This window comes from Triticum urartu, chromosome 2A (genome assembly GCF_056163025.1).
Source record: "Triticum urartu cultivar PI428250 chromosome 2A, HENAU_Tu73, whole genome shotgun sequence".
Lineage (NCBI taxonomy): Eukaryota > Viridiplantae > Streptophyta > Magnoliopsida > Poales > Poaceae > Triticum > Triticum urartu.
Window position 1 is genome coordinate 19953703 of NC_141874.1, and position 19779 is coordinate 19973481.

The 19779-nt window shown below is 44.6% G+C and overlaps 1 protein-coding gene across 1 annotated transcript; it reads left to right on the plus strand.

Moving 5' to 3' along the window:
* The first annotated feature begins 10725 nt into the window (after positions 1-10725).
* LOC125535162 (uncharacterized) lies at positions 10726-19531 on the plus strand. The gene is made up of 2 exons (XM_048698209.2): positions 10726-17875; positions 18120-19531. Exons 1-2 carry the CDS (start codon positions 17094-17096, stop codon positions 18790-18792), a joined length of 1455 nt encoding a protein of 484 aa, XP_048554166.2. The 5' UTR covers positions 10726-17093; the 3' UTR covers positions 18793-19531.
* The last annotated feature ends 248 nt before the right edge of the window (positions 19532-19779 follow it).

Genomic DNA, 19779 nt, shown 5'->3' on the forward strand with positions numbered 1-19779 from the left:
ATTTGGATGCACGGTTTAAGAGATAAAACGTTTGAATAAATAGATCTATGAAAAATAGGAAAACTCTCAGGTTGCGACAAGTATCGCACTTACAGCATGCCACTTGTGACAACTAGAAAGATGTTAGTGATCTTTTCAATGAGTACTCCTCAATTAGTCATTTCATGATGTCACTAGTCCGGTGTCCTCCTGGTCGATGGGTGCGTTATGCTAGATTGCTAATTGGACCAGGCCCAATGGCCTTTTTTCCTTATATTGAAGCTATGCAGGCCAAGTGTAGAGCTATAGTCGAAAAAAGGAAAACAAAAAGGCAAATACAGATGTGCCTATGTCTCGCCATCTGGAAGAAGGAAAACAAAGGGGAGGGGGTCGTCGGATCCACGCACGCGGATCATTTTTTACTCCCTCATAGTCTAGGTTTTTAGGATCTTCATCGTGATGACTTCGGCGACGATGATGATGTCGTTGTATAAAGTTTCTTCGGATCCTTCCTTGACGAGGCCATCGGTTCTACGGGTGGAGATGAATTTGAAAATCAGTCTGTTCAAGCAAAGATGGCGTGGAGGCTGCGGTATCCTCGTGGTGGACCTATGTCCTGGGCTCCGCCGTTGCGACAGCGTTTGCTCCAGCGTCGGCGCGGAGCTTGGGAGGTAATCCAGGAGCGGATGCAGATTGTGGTCTGCATCAACATCATCTGGAAGATGGAACGTGTGCTGGATGCGTGGTTTGTGGATGGCGGATATGGTTTCCTCCTTCGGCGTCTTAGTCGTAGTAGGGTGCTAGATCTGGAGTTTGATGGCGTGTCCGGGATGTTGCCCCGGTCTGATTCGTTCAACGACAAGGGCTTGACTTGTGGCGAGCCACCTTGGAGATCCGCAAAGCTGCATATCAGCGATGGAGCCTCATCAAGCTCGGGTGATGAGGTGATCCGTCATTCTTCTTTTCGGAGGCAGGTGATGGGCGTTGGTGTCAAGCTCCGATATGTTCAGCTATCTTTTCAATTTTGTCATGTCGGTCCTTACATGACTTGTACTTTGTTATTTATGATATGAGTGAGATATGTATTACCATGCAAAAAAGAGAGAAGGAAAAGGAGGAGCGCCCGTTCCCAGCCTCCCAAAGGGTCACTTGGGATGGGCTGAGAGCGCCTCACTTGGCGCGCTCTCAGCCGCCGCCACCTGTTGCGCTTTGAGCGCTTCCTTCGTATTTTGTATTTTCATTACTTTCCACATGCATTTTCGGATTTTGATGTTTTTTTTCTTTTTTTGGCTTTCGGTTTTTCATCGGTCTTTCTTATCTTTTGGACAAAAAAATTACCAAAAAACATGTTTTATTTTTTTCTCCTTTCCGTGGGAGGCATTGTTTTGCTTCCGCGAGAGGCACGGCCGTGCCTCTCGGAAACGATAAAAACATGTCTTTTTTCTTTCATTAGAGGTACGGTTTTGCTTCCGCGAGAGGCACGACTATTGCTTCCGCGAGAGGCACGGCTGCGCCTCTCGGAAACAAAAAAAAGTGTTTTCTCTCTTTTTTTCCTTCCGTGAGAGGCACGGTTTTGCTTCCGCGAGAGGCATGGCCATACCTCTCTAAAACAAGAAAAACATGTTTTTCCTTTTTTTCCTTTCGTGAGAGGCATCATTTTGCTTTCGCTAGAAGCATGGACATGCCTCTCAGAAATGAAAAAAATGTGTCTTCTCTTATTTTTTTTCCTTTCATGAGAGACACGGTTTTGTTTTCGAAAGACACGGTTTTGCTTCTATGAGAAGCATGACCATGCCTCTCAGAAATGGAAAAGAAACATGTTTTTTGTGAGAGGCACGATTTTGCTTTCAAGAGAGGCATGGTTTTACTTTCAAGAGAGGCACAACCGTGCCTCTCGAAATCGAAAAAATGTGTTTTTTCCTTTTGTGAGAGGCATGGTCGTGCCTCACGAAAAACAGATTTCAGAAAAGGTGAAAAAAAATCATGCTTCCGGTTTTGTTTTTTGTCCTTTTTTCGTGAATAGAAAGTTTGTCAAAACCTATTAACATGGCATCTAGTTTTCAAAATCACGACTCAAGAAATCCAACGTTGAAAACGATTCGTGATTTGGATGTATGGTTTAAAAGATAAATCATTTTGAATAAATGAATCTACGGAAAAAATAAAAAACTTATAGGTAGCGCCACTTGTCGCAACCTGAAGAAGTGAATGTAATTTTTGAAAGGGGTACTCTATAATTAGTGACAGGCGAACCAACATGTGGTTGGGTGGTTAGATGGACAGTGATATTCCATCCCACCAGGGTTCAAGTCCTGATGCTCGTATTTATACCGATTTATTTCATGATTTTCGGTGATTGCATGGTCAGTAAGAAAAGACGTTCTGTCAACTACGAGGCAGCGGTCAGTGAGAGAAGATGTTCTATCGACTACAAGGCAGCTACGCCGACTTTATAAAATATCAAAATGATGTGCCGACTCAGTCTTTTAAAGATGCTCATAAGGACAGGGTTACGTGTGTGCCTTTATTGAGGTAAATATATGCACGTATCTATATGAGCACTTGCGTCTGCACCGTGATAAAGTATTTTTTGTGATTTCGGAGGACGACGGCCTACGTGTGTCTGCGTCGCTCCGTGCGTCCAGCCGTAGAGTACGGTCCCGTCTCTACTATGAGCGTACCATGTACGATCGCGACAAGCATATCGTGGGAGGGCGCGTGGACTTCGGGGGCCCCTCCACCCGGCCCCGGGGAGATCACGCCTCTCCCGTCGCGAAATACAGCACGTGGGCCATGCATTTGCCGTTGGCTCGTGGCTCGTGGGGAATGTTTCGTGCCTTCGTCAGAGGAAGGGATGAGCGGAGAGCTACGGGCCAGTGCAATCAATGCTACCGCGCATTTTCTTCGGAGGAGCGGATTTTTCAATCGAGACTTTTCTTGATTTCTTGGGATGTTTCACTGTCAGAAGAGATGATGGTGGCCATCCTGAGCGTGTAAACGCGGCATGTGTGCGGTGAGGGTTTTCAGTCTAGCAGCCATTAGGGACCGCAGGGGCGTGACTTGTTTTATTTAATTTTGTTCTAACCCTATCCATATATCCATATGGTTTATTCTCTTATATGAAAAGTCTTATAAAATAGGAGGTATAAGAAATTCATATAATGATGTTTTTGATTTTATTTTTCCTTTTAAACGAAGGCAAAAGCTTTGCCTCATCCATCAAATAAGGAGAGAATGGAATTTGTTACAACATACACCTGAAATTTATTTGTTTAATTGATCAATAACCAAACTAGCCATTTTACGAAAAAAGGAGCATGGTCTTGTTCAAGTTCCAACCGCTCCGTAATCTTCAATCAGCTCTGTCTTCTGTGCTTCATTATAATTTTTCAAAGTAAGCGCCATAACTTTGTTTTCAGTACTCCGAGGTTACAGGGGTCTAACATGTGTCTGTCGTAAGAACTCTTAGCTATATGAAACCAAAACATCATCGCACTTCGGAGAACATTTTCCTGCCTACGGTTCGTTACGTCAAGAAATATGGCAGTTAGAAGCCCAACCAAGAACGGTTGCTTTGAATCGTTTTCATACTAGATTAGCTTCTTCTCCTCTAACCCTAAACAGCTAGGCCAAACTCTTCCATACAGGCTTCATCGGCGAGCCTATGGATTCGTTTCACCTCTGCCTGCCGCTCCGACGGTCAATGGCGGGGACGAGAATCCCGGTGACCTTCGCTCCGCTTCATAGTTTAGGTTAGGTTTTTTCGTCCTCGTAGATGCGGCACTGGACAAATGGCGACACTTCTTCTTTGATTTTGTCTTCCGCCTGAAAGATCATGGATGTCGCCTAAGGGGGGGGGGGTGTGAATAGGCGCTTTAAAAAAATTAAGGTTTAGGCTTGAACAAATGCGGAATAAACCTAGCGGTTAATTTGCCAAGCACAAAACCTAAAACAACTAGGATCACCTATGTGCACCAACAACTTATGCTAAGCAAGATAAGCAACTATGTGATAGCAAGATATATGACAAAGAACAATATGGCTATCACAAAGTAAAGTGCATAAGTAAAGGGCTCGGGTAAGAGATAACCGAGGCACGCGGAGACAACGATGTATCCCGAAGTTCACACCCTTGCGGATGCTAATCTCCGTTTGGAGCGGTGTGGAGGCACAATGCTCCCCAAGAAGCCACTAGGGCCACCGTAATCTCCTCACGCCCTCGCACAATGCAAGATGCCGTGATTCCACTAAGGGACTCTTGAGGGCGGTCACCGAACCGGTACAAATGGCAACCCTTGGGGACGGTCACCGAACCCGTACACTTTGGCAACCCTTGGGGGCGGTCATTGGTACCCGTCAAATTGTTCGGGGCGATCTCCACAACCTAATTGGAGACCCCAACGCTTGTTCGGAGCTTTACACCACAATGATTGAGCTCCGAACACCACCAATCGTCTAGGGCGCCAAGGCACCCAAGTGCACAAAATAGGATCATAGCTCCCCCAAAATCAATAGAAACTTACACCAATTGCAAGTGAGCATATAGGAAACAAAGCCTAGAACTTGCAACAAACACATGGTTGAGCAACAAAATAAAAGAGGCAACTTAAGAATGGGCTCAACCAAAAAGATGTGTGTGAGTCAAGGCAATGCACTTGAGAAGACTAAAGTACGGATGAGCATTAAGCATCCATAAAGTCTTGAAGGAATGAGGCACACGGTGCAAGGCCTATCATTCCCACACACAACTAGCAAATGGGTTCACAAGCTTACTAATAAGCATATAGAGAACCTATGCTTGTGACAACCCGTGGTGAAGATGGAAGACGAAAGCCTCATCAAGACGAGTGATACCAATTAAGATGGCAAAAGCCTCGTAAAGATAAGCATGAGGAAAATAATCTTCACCACACAAGAGTGCATCAAGATGCAACGATAGAAGACACGCACTCAAGGCAAAAGATATCACGGAGCCACCAAAGAAATATCATAAGAAAGACAAGGTGGACGTGAAAGAAAGGATATCATCTAGAGATGTAATTTCTCTCAAGTGTATAAGGTTTTAGGTAGACGAAATCATGATGATATATATCTACAAAGAAGGATGTACACCCAAAATAGTCACAACACGAAGGAACAAGATATCCAAAAGGAATTCATACATATACCAATAAGATATTTGCTTGGAAGCATAGCACTTGGCTAGATATGGTCTTATTGTATATAAATGAATTCATACCACACCCCCATCAAAGACATCACAACTAGCAACATGAGATCATTGTTGAGATGCTTTGAGAAAGGAAACAAGTATCACATGATGGAATGAATATCATGCCAAGATGCAACCTACACAAGGTTGAATGCAAGAAAAGAATGCATGAATAGATACTTGTTACCGAGATATCATTGGAAGGATGTAGTAGATACCAATTAAAGGTAGATAGTAGTTCATTGATCATCCTAGCTTGACTCCAAAAATCACATGGTGATACTGTTGGGTTTCGTAGTAATTTCAAAAAATTTCCTACGCACACGCAAGATCATGTGATGCATAGCAACGAGAGGGGAGAGTGTTGTCTACGTACCCAACGCAGACCGACTGCGGAAGCGCTGACACAACATAGAGGAAGTAGTCGTACGTCTTCACGATCCAACCGATCAAGCACCGAAACTACGGCACCTCCGAGTTCGAGCACACGTTCAGCTCGATGATGATCCCCGGACTCCGATCCAGCAAAGTGTCGGGGAAGAGTTCCGTCAGCACGACGGCGTGGTGACGATCTTGATGTACTACAGCAGCAGGGCTTCGCCTAAACTCCGCTACAGTATTATCAAGGACTATGGTGGCTGGGGGCACCGCACACGGCTAAGGAATAGATCACGTGGATCAACTTGTGTGTTTCTGGGGTGCCTCTGCCTCAGTATATAAAGGAGCCAAGGGGGAGGGGGGCGCCGGCCAGGAGGAGGGCGCAGGAGGAGTCCTACTCCTTCCGGGAGTAGGACTCCCCCCCAATCCTAGTTGGACTAGGATTCCCCGAGGGGGAAAGAGGGAGAGGGGGCCCGGCCACCTCTCCTAGTCCTAATAGGACTAGGGGAAGGGGGGAGGCGCACAGCCACCTTGGGCTGCCCCTTTCTCCTTTCCACTAAAGCCCACTAAGGCCCATATAGCTCCCGGGGGGTTCCGGTAACCTCCCGGTACTCCGGTAAAATCCCGATTTCACTCGGAACATTTCCGATGTCCAAATATAGGCTTCCAATATATCAATCTTTATGTCTCGACCATTTCGAGACTCCTCGTCATGTCCGTGATCTCATCCGGGACTCCGAACAACCTTCGGTACATCAAAATGCATAAACTCATAATATAACTGTCATCGTAACCTTAAGCGTGCGGACCCTACGGGTTCGAGAACAATGTAGACATGACCGAGACACGTCTTCGGTCAATAACCAATAGCAGGACCTGGATGCCCATATTGGCTCCTACATATTCTACGAAGATCTTTATCGGTCAGACCGCATAACAACATACGTTGTTCCCTTTGTCATCGGTATGTTACTTGCCCGAGATTCGATCGTCGGTATCCAATACCTAGTTCAATCTCGTTACCGGCAAGTCTCTTTACTCGTTATGTAATACATCATCCCGCAACTAACTCATTAGTTGCAATGCTTGCAAGGCTTATGTGATGTGTATTACCGAGAGGGCCCAGAGATACCTCTCCGACAATCGGAGTGACAAATCCTAATCTCGAAATACGCCAACCCAACATCTACCTTTGGAGACACCTGTAATGCTCCTTTATAATCACCCAGTTACGTTGTGACGTTTGGTAGCACCCAAAGTGTTCCTCCGACAAACGGGAGTTACATAATCTCATAGTTATAGGAACATGTATAAGTCATGAAGAAAGCAATAGCAACATACTAAACGATCGGGTGCTAAGCTAATGGAATGGGTCATGTCAATCAGATCATTCAACTAATGATGTGACCTCGTTAATCAAATAACAACTCATTGTTCATGGTTAGGAAACATAACCATCTTTGATTAACGAGCTAGTCAAGTAGAGGCATACTAGTGACACTTTGTTTGTCTATGTATTCACACATGTATTATGTTTCTGGTTAATACAATTCTAGCATGAATAATAAACATTTATCATGAGTATAAGGAAATAAATAATAACTTTATTATTGCCTCTAGGGCATATTTCCTTCAGTCTCCCACTTGCACTAGAGTCAATAATCTAGATTACACCGTAATGATTCCAACACCCATGGAGCCTTGGTGCTGATCATGTTTTGCTCGTGGTAGAGGCTTAGTCAATGGGTCTGCAACATTTAGATCCGTATGTATCTTGCAAATTTCTATGTCTCCCACCTGGACTAAATCCCGGATGGAATTGAAGCGTCTCTTGATGTGCTTGGTTCTCTTGTGAAATCTGGATTCCTTTGCCAAGGCAATTGCACCAGTATTGTCACAAAAGATTTTCATTGGACCCGATGCACTAGGTATGACACCTAGATCGGATATGAACTCCTTCATCCAGACTCCTTCGTTTGCTGCTTCCGAAGCAGCTATGTACTCCGCTTCACATGTAGATCCTGCTACGACGCTTTGTTTAGAACTGCACCAACTGACAGCTCCACCATTTAATGTAAACACGTATCCGGTTTGCGATTTAGAATCATCCGGATCAGTGTCAAAGCTTGCATCAACGTAACCTTTTACGACGAGCTCTTTGTCACCTCCATATACGAGAAGCATATCCTTAGTCCTTTTCAGATATTTCAGGATGTTCTTGACCGCTGTCCAGTGATCCACTCCTGGATTACTTTGGTACCTCCCTGCTAGACTTATAGCAAGGCACACATCAGGTCGGGTACACAGCATTGCATACATGATAGATCCTATTGCTGATGCATAGGGAACATCTTTCATATTCTCTCTATCTTCTGCAGTGGTCAGGCATTGAGTCTTACTCAATTTCACACCTTGTAACACAGGCAAGAATCCTTTCTTTGCTTGATCCATTTTGAACTTCTTCAAAATTTTGTCAAGGTATGTTGTTTGTGAAAGTCCAATCAAGCGTCTTGATCTATCTCTATAGATCTTAATGCCTAATATGTAAGCAGCTTCATCGAGGTCTTTCATTGAAAAACTCTTATTCAAGTATCCCTTTATGCTATCCAGAAATTCTATATTATTTCCAATTAACAATATGTCATCCACATATAATATCAGAAATGCTATAGAGCTCCCACTCACTTTCTTGTAAATACAGGCTTCTCCAAAAGTCTGTAAAAAACCAAATGCTTTGATCACACTATCAAAACGTTTATTCCAACTCCGAGAGGCTTGCACCAGTCCATAAATGGATCGCTGGAGCTTGCACACTTTGTTAGCTCCCTTTGGATCGACAAAACCTTCTGGTTGCATCATATAGCGGGACCTGGATGCCCATATTGGCTCCTACATATTCTACGAAGATCTTTATCGGTCAGACCGCATAACAACATACGTTGTTCCCTTTGTCATCGGTATGTTACTTGCCCGAGATTCGATCATCGGTATCCAATACCTAGTTCAATCTTGTTACCGGCAAGTCTCTTTACTCGTTCTGTAATACATCATCCCGCAACTAACTCATTAGTTGCAATGCTTGCAAGGCTTATGTGATGTGTATTACCGAGAGGGCCCAGAGATACCTCTCCGACAATCGGAGTGACAAATCCTAATCTCGAAATACGCCAACCCAACATCTACCTTTGGAGACACCTGTAATGCTCCTTTATAATCACCCAGTTATGTTGTGACGTTTGGTAGCTCCCAAAGTGTTCCTCCGGCAAACGGGAGTTACATAATCTCATAGTTATAGAAACATGTATAAGTCATGAAGAAAGCAATAGCAACATACTAAACGATCAGGTGCTAAGCTAATGGAATGGGTCATGTCAATCAGATCATTCAACTAATGATGTGACCTCGTTAATCAAATAACAACTCATTGGTCATGGTTAGGAAACATAACCATCTTTGATTAACGAGCTAGTCAAGTAGAGGCATACTAGTGACACTTTGTTTGTCTATGTATTCACACATGTATTATGTTTCCGGTTAATACAATTCTAGCATGAATAATAAACATTTATCATGATTATAAGGAAATAAATAATAACTTTATTATTGCCTCTAGGGCATATTTCCTTCAGATACCACCTTCCTGGTGAGTGAGCCGAGCATCCAATGCATCTCCAATTGTTACTAGAACAACCACACAAACAAAATGGTACCCAAACTCATTGGGACCAAGATTTAGAAACACCAACAATACATAGGACAAACTCCACATAAATATGTGCATATAGATAAGAAAATGAATTTCATGCACATCTCATCCAATTTGAGACTAGGTGGAGTTTCCCTTATATAATGGGTCAAGGAAAGAAAGCATGCCAAAGATACTACACGAAGAAAAAATTGCATGCTCAAGACTTTCAAGAACCGATACCAAATGACAAAGAAATGCCAAGAGAAGAAAGGATACCAAATGAATAAATCATCACTTGGAGGATATCATTAAACGATACATCAAGGAATGAGATATCCATTGATACACAAAAAGAAAGATGTAAAACTCCCAAAAGAGAGAATGGTTTCAAACAAACCAAGTGCTCTACAAAGTTTCATGATGGCACAAAGTACCAAAAGAAACGATTTGCATTCCACCAACACACACTTGAAAAGGATCACAAGGTGAGCGTTCTAAGAAAAATAGGATAGCACCCCAAGCATTGTGCATTGTAGAGAATTTGCATTTGAATACAAAAAGCACAAGATGGGATCACCACTTTCACTATATCTATACAAAAACTAGACAATATCAAGGAAATAACAAGATCCTCAAGTGGTATGGAATACAATGGGAGTTGACACAAACTAGGCAAGAGATAAGGCAAATAAAAGCGAAGGCTAATGTAAAGATGATCAATAATTTCTACCACACAAGTGAGTACCAATTGTCAAAAGACAAAAAGTATTTGGAAATAATTCCCGGTGGTAGATTGCAAGGATATCCAACATCATATTCACACCAAACACAAACAAATTGCAACTTGTAGAGCTAACATGCCACCTAGGAACAAGATAATTTACAATATCAACTCTAGGTGACAATATCTCAAATGTACACATTTTCTAGGCTAGTAATATACACATAGAATATTACTCCCCCATAATGTGATACCAATAAAGGATATACAAGAGGCAAAAGGAGGATCCAACTAGAGATAATTAATGAACTATTTAGAATTTGAATTTCTCATGAGAAGACATACCACATAGTGACTAGATAAGCTTGGAATATCAATTCTAAGTGGTATTCCCCATGTACCCACCTTTATAGGATTGTGAAGTGCACAAAGCACATCACTTCCCCATAATGGGATATTCCATTAATCTCTCACAAGAGCCAACTAAGAAATAAACAAGATGCAAAAGGCTCAACGCATGACACACACGTACATGATGTGCAAACCAACACACACATACTTGATTGCTCAAGATAATCAAGTTGGAAGCACAACATATACAAACACATGCAAGGAACAAAGCCAAACATGCAAAGGGGCAAGTAACTTTCAATGTAAACAATTTAAGCACGAGTTACCACAAGGAGGAACATTGGATATAAGATAGAAACTTGATAATCCGAATGACTTGGCTTGAGACAATAAGAATGATGAAGTCCCCTTAATTCTTCATAATGTAGCCAAGTCTCCAATGACCTCCAACAACACCTATTGATCAACTATGAGATAGTTGGTCCCCAACCAAGTTGGGTCCTAAGAGGTTAGTCACAATAGGCTTGGCTACCCAAATGGTTCTTTTCTTGACACCACTTTGAGCACCAACAAATTTGGCAAACACATTGCCAACCTTATCCTTCCCAAGAGAATAGACACCATCAATAATAATTGGGTTGGATAAGTTACCACTAGTGCATGAAGAAGCGAGGTGACCTTTCTCATGACATAGGTAGCAACGTCTACTCTTCACTTTCTTCTCACTTGATTTCTCAACTTGAGAAGCATTAGCTTGAGTCTTCTTGGGAAGAGGCCTTTCTTCAACTTGAGGTTGAGAATGAGCGTGAACTTGTGGCCGCTTCCCTTGTTGCTTGTCACTAATGGGCTTCTTCTTCAATGGGCAAGATCTAACATGATGCCCTTCTACTTTGCACTTGAAGCAAACAATCTTGGCTGAATTCTTGACTTGTTCTTGGCCCTTCTTTTTGTTCACCTTGGACTTCTTATTCTTGTTGGAGTTGAATCCAAGTCCACCTTTGTCATTAGGGGATTTTTGCACGCTCAAGATGTTGTTGAGAGTAAATTTCCCTTCATGACTCTTTTCCAAGTCTTACTTCAAAGAAGTGACTTGGGACTTGAGCTTTTCATTTCCTCTACATGGTTAGTCTCAACACAAGTACTAGAGGAAGTATAAGCTTCATCGTTAGAGCAACAAGGCAAGGAAAGCAATTCATCACAAGATGTACCAATGTTATGCATGGATGAATTGCGAGGACTAGCAGAAGGCAATATAGCATTTTGACCAAAAGTAGTGCTAGTATCCACATGAGGCTCACTAGATGTTACCTTAGCAATCATGGCCTCATGAGCTATCTTTAGCACATTACGGGATACTAGAAGATCATCATAAGAGCTTGTGAGCTTTACATGATTTTCTTCCAACATCCCATAGTTGCTAGATAGCAACTCAAGTTGAGCCCTTAGCTCAACATTCTCCTTTAATATGGATCCTTCACAAGAGACAGAGTTAGTAGTACAAGCATCATCATTAGCAACAAGAGGAGAAGACAACTTGGCAAGCTCTTTTGAATATGAAGCTTTAAGTTGAGCATGAGACTCGGTGAGTTTGATGAGCTCACTCTTAATGACCCTTGAGCCATTTTCGAGGTGCTCAAAGTCCTCAAGGAGTTTAGCATGCGCAACTTCAAGCTCCTCATTTTTAGTTTCAAAATCATTGGCCATCTCAAGAGCTCTATCACGAGATTCCCTCACTCTAGATAATTCTAGAGCAAAAGTCTCCTCAAGAGATTCCTTGGTGGTTTGTTCAAGTTCAACAGCTTGAGAGAGGTCCGCAATCTCATTAGCGTAATCACGCTCATGACCTTCCATTTCTCAATGGTGACCTCATGCTCCTCAAGACAAGATTCCAACTCATCAATATACTTCTTGCCCTCAATGGCAATGGACATGATTTCCGTGAAGTTGGAACGAGCAATTTTATTCTTAAGAAGAGCTTTAAAAATCATTTCCCCCTTAATTTTTAAGGAGGCAACATTATCATTCTCTTCATCATTATCCTCATCATCATTAGCATCAACATCATCATCAAGAGACATATTGGGTTTCAAAGTAGGAGATACCTTTGAAGCCTTAGCCATAAAGCAAAAAGCAATAGATGATGATGTAGGATCCCTTGAAGCACCATTTAAAACCACATCTTGTTCCATGGAGTGTTGGGTTTCCTCTACATTGTTAGCACCACAATTCGAGGAAATAGATGCATTTTTATCATGGCAATAAGACATAGCAAGCATATCATCACGAGATTTCGTCAAGCAATTTCTACAAGGTATGCACGGACTATCCACACAAGCATGTGAAACATTTGGAGTGCTTGAAGTGTTAAAGCCCAAAGAAGGAGCATTGCAATAATATAGTGATGAAGGATCATCCACACTAAGCATACTATCATCATTGCAATGACCAACACTACTCACCATATCATTACCTTGTGGCAAACCACATGTAGGTGTAGTAGAAGAAGTTGAGAAGACTATACGACCGGAGGTGGAGGGAGAACAATCATCCCCACAAATCTTGGACACACCATATTTATCTTGAAGCTTCGTCCACAACTCATGAGCATCCCGGAACGACATGAGTTGAAATAAAACTACATTGCTCAAAGCATCGAAAAGCACATTAGAAGCTTGAGCATTGAGATAAGAGTTTTCCTCATCCTCTAAAGATAATCTTTGGGGATCCTTTGGAGGAGAAAAACCCATATCTACAATTCGCTCTAGATTTGGGTCCATGACCCTAAAGAGATTAAGCATGCGAATTACCCAAACATCAAAATTTGTGCCATTGAAACTAAGAGTGTCAGAGAATCCTAATCCCCTAGTCGACATCCTTACTCTCTAGGCGGTAAAGCCTAATAAAGAGAGACGAGGCTCTAATACCAATTGAAAGATCGTGGATGTCGCCTAGAGGGGGGAGGGTGAATAGGCGCTTTAAAAAAATTACAGTTTAGGCTTGAACAAATGCGGAATAAACCTAGCGGTTAATTTTCCAAGCACAAAACCTAAAACAACTAGGATCACCTATGTGCACCAACAACTTATGCTAAGCAAGATAAGCAACTATGTGATAGCAAGATATATGACAAAGAACAATATGGCTATCACAAAGTAAAGTGCATAAGTAAAGGGCTCGGGTAAGAGATAACCGAGGCACGCGGAGACGACGATGTATCCCAAAGTTCACACCCTTGCGGATGCTAATCTCCGTTTGGAGCGGTGTGGAGGCACAATGCTCCCCAAGAAGCCACTAGGGCCACCGTAATCTCCTCACGCCCTCGCACAATGCAAGATGCCGTGATTCCACTAAGGGACCCTTGAGGGCGGTCACCGAACCGGTACAAATGGCAACCATTGGGGGCGGTCATCGAACCCGTACACTTCGGCAACCCTTGGGGGCGGTCACCGGTACCCGTCAAATTGCTTGGGGCGATCTCCACAACTTAATTGGAGACCCCGACGCTTGCTCGGAGCTTTACACCATAATGATTGAGCTCCGAACACCACCAACCGTCTAGGGCGCCAAGGCACCCAAGAGGAACAAGCTCTAGGGTGCCCAAACACCCAAGAGTAATAAGCTTCTCAACCTTCACTTCCACGTATCATCGTGGAGAACTCAAACCGATGCACCAAATGCAATGGCAAGGGCACACGTAGTGCCCAAGTCCTTCTCTCTCAAATCCCACCGAAGCAACTAATGCTAGGGAGGAAAATGAGAGGAAGAACAAGAAAGAGAACACAAAGAAATCCAATATCTAGATCCAAGGGGTTCCCCTCACATAGAGGAGAAAGTGATTGGTGAAATGTGGATCTAGATCTCCTCTCTCGTTTCCCTCAAAAACTAGCAAGAATCCATGGAGGGATTGAGAGTTAGCAAGCTCGAAGAAGGTCAACAATGGGGGAAGAACATGAGCTCAAAGGATAAGGTTCATTAGGGAAGAAGACCCCCTTTTATAGGAGGGGGAAAATCCAACCGTTATGTGCTCAGCCCGCACATGAGCGGTACTACCGCTCAGGCAGAAGAAACCGAGAAAAGGAGCAACAAAACATGAACCTTGGGGCGGTAGTACCGCATATAAGCGGTTCTACCGCTCACCCCAGTGGTACTACCGCTGGAGGAGCAGAACACGGGACCAAGAGAGGCAGGCAGAGCAGAGTATGGCGGCAGTGAAGCAGAAACGGTACTACCGCCCGACCGGAGCGGTACTACTGCTTAGGCGGTACTACCGTGCCTTACTGCCATGCAACTACTGCTAAAACCGACACGAAAAGAGCAGGACCCAAAATCGAGGCGGTAGAAGAGCGGTACTGCAGCGGTACTACGGCTGAGAGCTCCAAGCGGTACTACCACTTGGGCTCGCGATACTACTGTTGGGACTAGACAAAAACCACACTCAAGAAAATAAGAACTGCCATAACTTCTGCATATGAGCTCCGAATTGAGCAAACTCAAGCTTGTTGGAAACAATATGACGAGTAGCATCAAAACAGCGACTGATTATAGTAAGAAGAGGCAGGGAAGGTATGCCTAACAAATGGAGGAGTGAGACCTCCAACAGAGAAGAACGAGCATAACCTCCAACATCGAAAACATCATAGAAGATGCATGTGAACTCCGTTTTCGATGAACTCGAGCTTGTAATCAAGATGACCATAAGCTCTAAGACTCACAAAGAGAACCAAACAAGAACCAAGAAAGATGATGCAAGGATGCAATGGTTTGAGCTCTCAACGAATGATACGATCAAGCTACTCATCGAGAGCCCCCCTGATAGTACGACAATTGATCCTATAACCCGGTCTCCCAACTACCATCATGAGACCGGTAAAATAGAAAACCTATCAAGGGCAAACCTTTGCCTTGCACATGGTCCACTTGACCTAGATGATGACGATCTTGACTCCCTCAAGTTGGACCACCTTTCTTGATTGTGTTGACTCGATGAAGACTAGTTGATTGCTCCCCCATACTCCACTATGGGTGAGCCACTCTTCCGCACATCTTCACAAGTCCATTGTCACCACAAAGGACGGCAAGCTTCAAGGATTTGATCTCTTCGTGATGCTCCACTTGAACTTGCACACCGCAACCTTACCCCACAAAGAACCCTCACGAAGACCATGGGTTAGTACAGAAAGCGTAATTGACAATGCTTACCATACCATGGGATCACTGGATCCCTCTCGGTACATATTCTACGCTTTGTGGGTTGATCAACTTGATTCACTCTTTGACTTAGTCTTGATCAACCTCTCACAAGACCAATCTTTAGGTAATTCCTTGAATAGCACCTTGGTCGACACAAACTCTCCTTGAAACCAACACATGTACTCCAAGAAAAGCCTATGGACAAAGCCTTCAAATATAACTCAAGGCAACCATTAGTCCATAGAGATTGTCATCAATTACCAAAACCAAACATGGGGGCACTGCATGTTCTTTCACCGCCTCCTCGAGTTCGCCTGTCTTGACGTAGTCGACGGAGCTCTGTGTAAATTCCTGCCTTCTTCTTAGGCCGGTGAGATTAGGGTTTCTCGTCATGTGGTGTCATTTGGTCTCAGGTGCTTCAGATCTATGCAAGAGTATAACGGCGACGAATGCGGCTCCAGGACACTGGTCTTAGGGGCATGTCCACGAAGACTTCCAGGCTATCATCAACAAGGTCAAGCCGCCGGCTCCGGTAAGGGAGCGGCGACAGCAGGGCGTCGGTGGCTCATTCTGGCGGCAGTAGTCATCGTTTGGTGGTCTCAGAATCTTAATGTTATTTTTTAAAAATATTTGAGATGCTTCGCATTTTCGGTGAACTTTTATAATGGATCTGATCTTGCAACAAAAGGATAACCAAGTAAAAATAAGATTCCACCATTTTCACATGCTGATGAGATGCACGTGCACTGCGTTGTAAAAGAAGTAAACAATGATGATTTCACTACAACCGTGAGCTATCATGCATATGTGATCGTGGAAACTTGAGAGGAGATCTGAACACAGAGAAAAACTCATCCAAGATCACCATCCTTGTACATTGCTAACAAGAACAAAGAAGGAGCAATGCTACACACGAACATCTCTTTTACGGGGTTCACAGAGAGGTTGAGGTGGGCTTTTTTGATTGGGTGTAAATCAGGCTGAGGAGCCCACCCTAACTAAAAATCGGTGAAAAATAATAATACCTTTCCCTTCCCTTCATTTTATCCAACCAAAAACTCCCACCTAAGCCCTCACGTAAATTCCCAAAGGATCTACTCCCCCCGATTCAAAAATGGTATCGTGGCTTTAGTTTAGATTTAAACTAAAGTTGAACTAAAGTCACGACAGGTAATGTGCGTTTGGTGGGAGGAGATGTTTCCATCGACAACGAAGACGCCCATGACTACTTCGTTAAACTCAAGATGGTATCGGCTCAGTCTCTCGGAAGTGCTCATAGAGCTATAGAATATGCAATGCGTGCGTTTATAAGGATGGGTATATATGTGTATGTATGATCTTGTATGTCCTGTCTCCGTCTCTACTGTGTAAAAGTTACTAGGACGCTGAGCATTCTAGAACAACAACGTCGCGGTTCAAACCCCTCCTATGTTATCTTTTTTTGGCCTAATTATATGGATATATACAACAGAATTATATATATAAAAACAAAGAGTTGGACTATTCTTCCACCACCACCACCACCAACCCCGCTTATATAAACGCCGCTGGCGGAACAAGAAACAGCACTTGCCATGGCTGATCTCGAGCGTCTCAACATCTCCTGCAACCTGACACGCACGCCGGCGCCGCTGCGCCCTTCGTGCGATCCGCCACCGACCCTCCTCGCCGCGCTGGTGGTACTTGTCTTCTGGCTTTGGGGGAACCTGCACCCTTTGCCTGACGGGGCGCCCGACCCCGACCAGATCCCGGCGATTCCAGAGGACGCTGACGAGGCTGAGGTGGAAGCCGCTGCCATACCTCCCGATGGCGCTGGCACGCCTCCTCGAAGCGAGCGCGAGCCGTACGGCGACGGCGGGGGCGCCTCAAGCAGCGGCAGACAGGAAGCAGCCCCGGCCGCGGCTGCACACTTCCGGAGGGATCCGTCGTCAATCCGGTACCAGGAAGCAGAAGGCGCCGCTGCCCTCCCTCCAGCTGGTACGCCTCCCCGAGGCGAGCGCGAGCCCTACGGCGCCGGCGGGGGCGCCTCATGCAGCGACAGGCAGGAAGCAGCCCCGGCCGCGGCTGCACAATTCCGGAGGGATCCGTCGTCAATCCGGTACCTGGAAGCAGCAGGCGCCGCTGCCCTCCCTCCCGCTGGCAAGCCCTACGGCGCCGGCGGGGCCGCCTCGAGCAGCGGCAGACACGAAGCAACCCCGGCTGTGGCTGCACACTTCCGGAGGAATCCGTCAATCACGTACCATGAAGTAGCAGGCGCCGACTCCGTGGACATGATCCGAGGAGGCTCGTGGGAGTGCGATGCAGGGGCTTGTGTGCAAGTGGAACGCCGAGCCTTCGTCCATGCTACATTCGACAGGTGAGCCTTTTTTTAAGTTGTTCTCAAATTTTGGAAACCAATTAAGCCTTCGTATTCTACTACTCCTACTAGTAGTTATTTGGTAGGGGTGAACTGGTGCTTGTAGCTCGTTTTTTTGTTTCCTTAATAGAAATCGGAGGGGGGAAATGTGGCAGTATGTCATTTGAGTTATTCCTTTTTTTCCCCGATGATTTAAGGTATTCCAGATTGTTCCTAACAGTGTGATGTCTTGGTCTTTTAACAGATCTGCTGAGGCTGCTGGTATCCTTCAGAAGATGGTGGATGGTTTTGGGACAATACTTCTCAGCGCAGATGACGTCGAAGAATCCACAATTCATCTAGCAAACAGACATCTCGTTGAAGCTCTGGAATCAGCACATGCCATCGGATGCACGGCTGATTTTCTCTCTCAGATGCTTGACGGCTGGGGCTGTAAGCTGGAGGGGGATGCGCGAAGGATATGGCAGGGTGAAAAGTGTAGAGAATACATTTTCCTGTTCAGCAATGCATATGATGTTTTGCTGATTATGCGTGGTCGAGGAGCAACCTTTTCAAACGTAGAACTAGAGAGTAGGCTCAGTGCGATGTTCCGTCGATACAAGACCAGCTACTTGGATGAGTGCTGGGCGCCTCTGATGAACTACCTAGACCGTTTGGATAAGTTTAGTGATGAATTTTGTATCATCTGCAGACGTCAGATGACACTGAAGGTTAATGCTAACCTCAGGTACAAGCTACGGAAAGAGATTGTGGGTTTGATTGTTCCACAGTACCAGGTTTCATTCTTGGCCCAGAGGAAGAATCAGAGTCGCCTCTCACGGGCGCTACATTGCCGAAAGCGAGTCATGGCAGGAAAACAAAAGATGTGCACTGCCGAGGAATTGGAAATGGTGATAAATGATTTGTTTGAAGGATGATCTGAACCTAGTCCTAGGGCACCGGTTTACTCATTTGTTCTAGTTCTAACGTCCAAACGTTCCACGTGTATATACATTTTGAGGCGAATTGCATTGTGTGTATATATAATTCTTTTATCCGTGCGTCTCATCAGGTGTCCCCGGCCCCGGTACGTACTAACCTTGTTGTGATTAGGCTTGTACCTTGTGGATTTGGGGCTATTGTTTGTGGTGCTGCCCCCGGCCCGGTGCGAACCTCTTTATTTTCCGTGATTCTATTGCTTTCCTTTTGAATTGTATAAACTTGGTATACTTGATGGATGTGGTTTATATATAAAGCGGGAGCGAGCCTTTTCCATCATAAGCGTTGAAAAATGAGCGGGAGAAAAATCAGCACAACCAAGCATGACGTACGTGTTCGGCAAAACACAATGTCTACTCGTATTTTACTTTGCGTTGAACCGTCGACCCTCACCTTGCCGTCCAGTGAGCCGTGCGGAGAAGGGGAAAAAGGACGAAAACAACGAGTATCTAGATGCAACAGGGGCTCGTCGGCAATAGAGCATAGAAAATGGAATCACCTCGCTGAACGGAACCTGTTGGTGGCTTGGTGCCCGACGGTCTCGGGCAACTGCTGCTGCCTGGCGGTAAACATGCCGGCCTCCGGCCGCCCGCCCTGGGTGTGAAGAATGCGCAGAGGAGAGAAGAAAAGACAAGTGTGTATTAGGATAAGGCTCATGCCCGTGTGGGTAGGGAACAAGAGGTGATCGTTGTTGCTTGCCTGTGTACACACCTAGTTGTACCAGAGAAGATGCTTTGTACCAAATCGAAGGAGAAAGATGCTTTGCTTATACTAGTTCAACCAGCACATTACAGTAAGATAAGATTCCCCTGAGCCGGTATTGGTGGCGTCGGCCTCGCGTGCCCACCCAGCGTCGCTGTGTTTGTTTTTCATAGACAGAGCTATTTGCCTTTTTGTTTCTGTCATTTGAAAGTCAGTTACTTTCT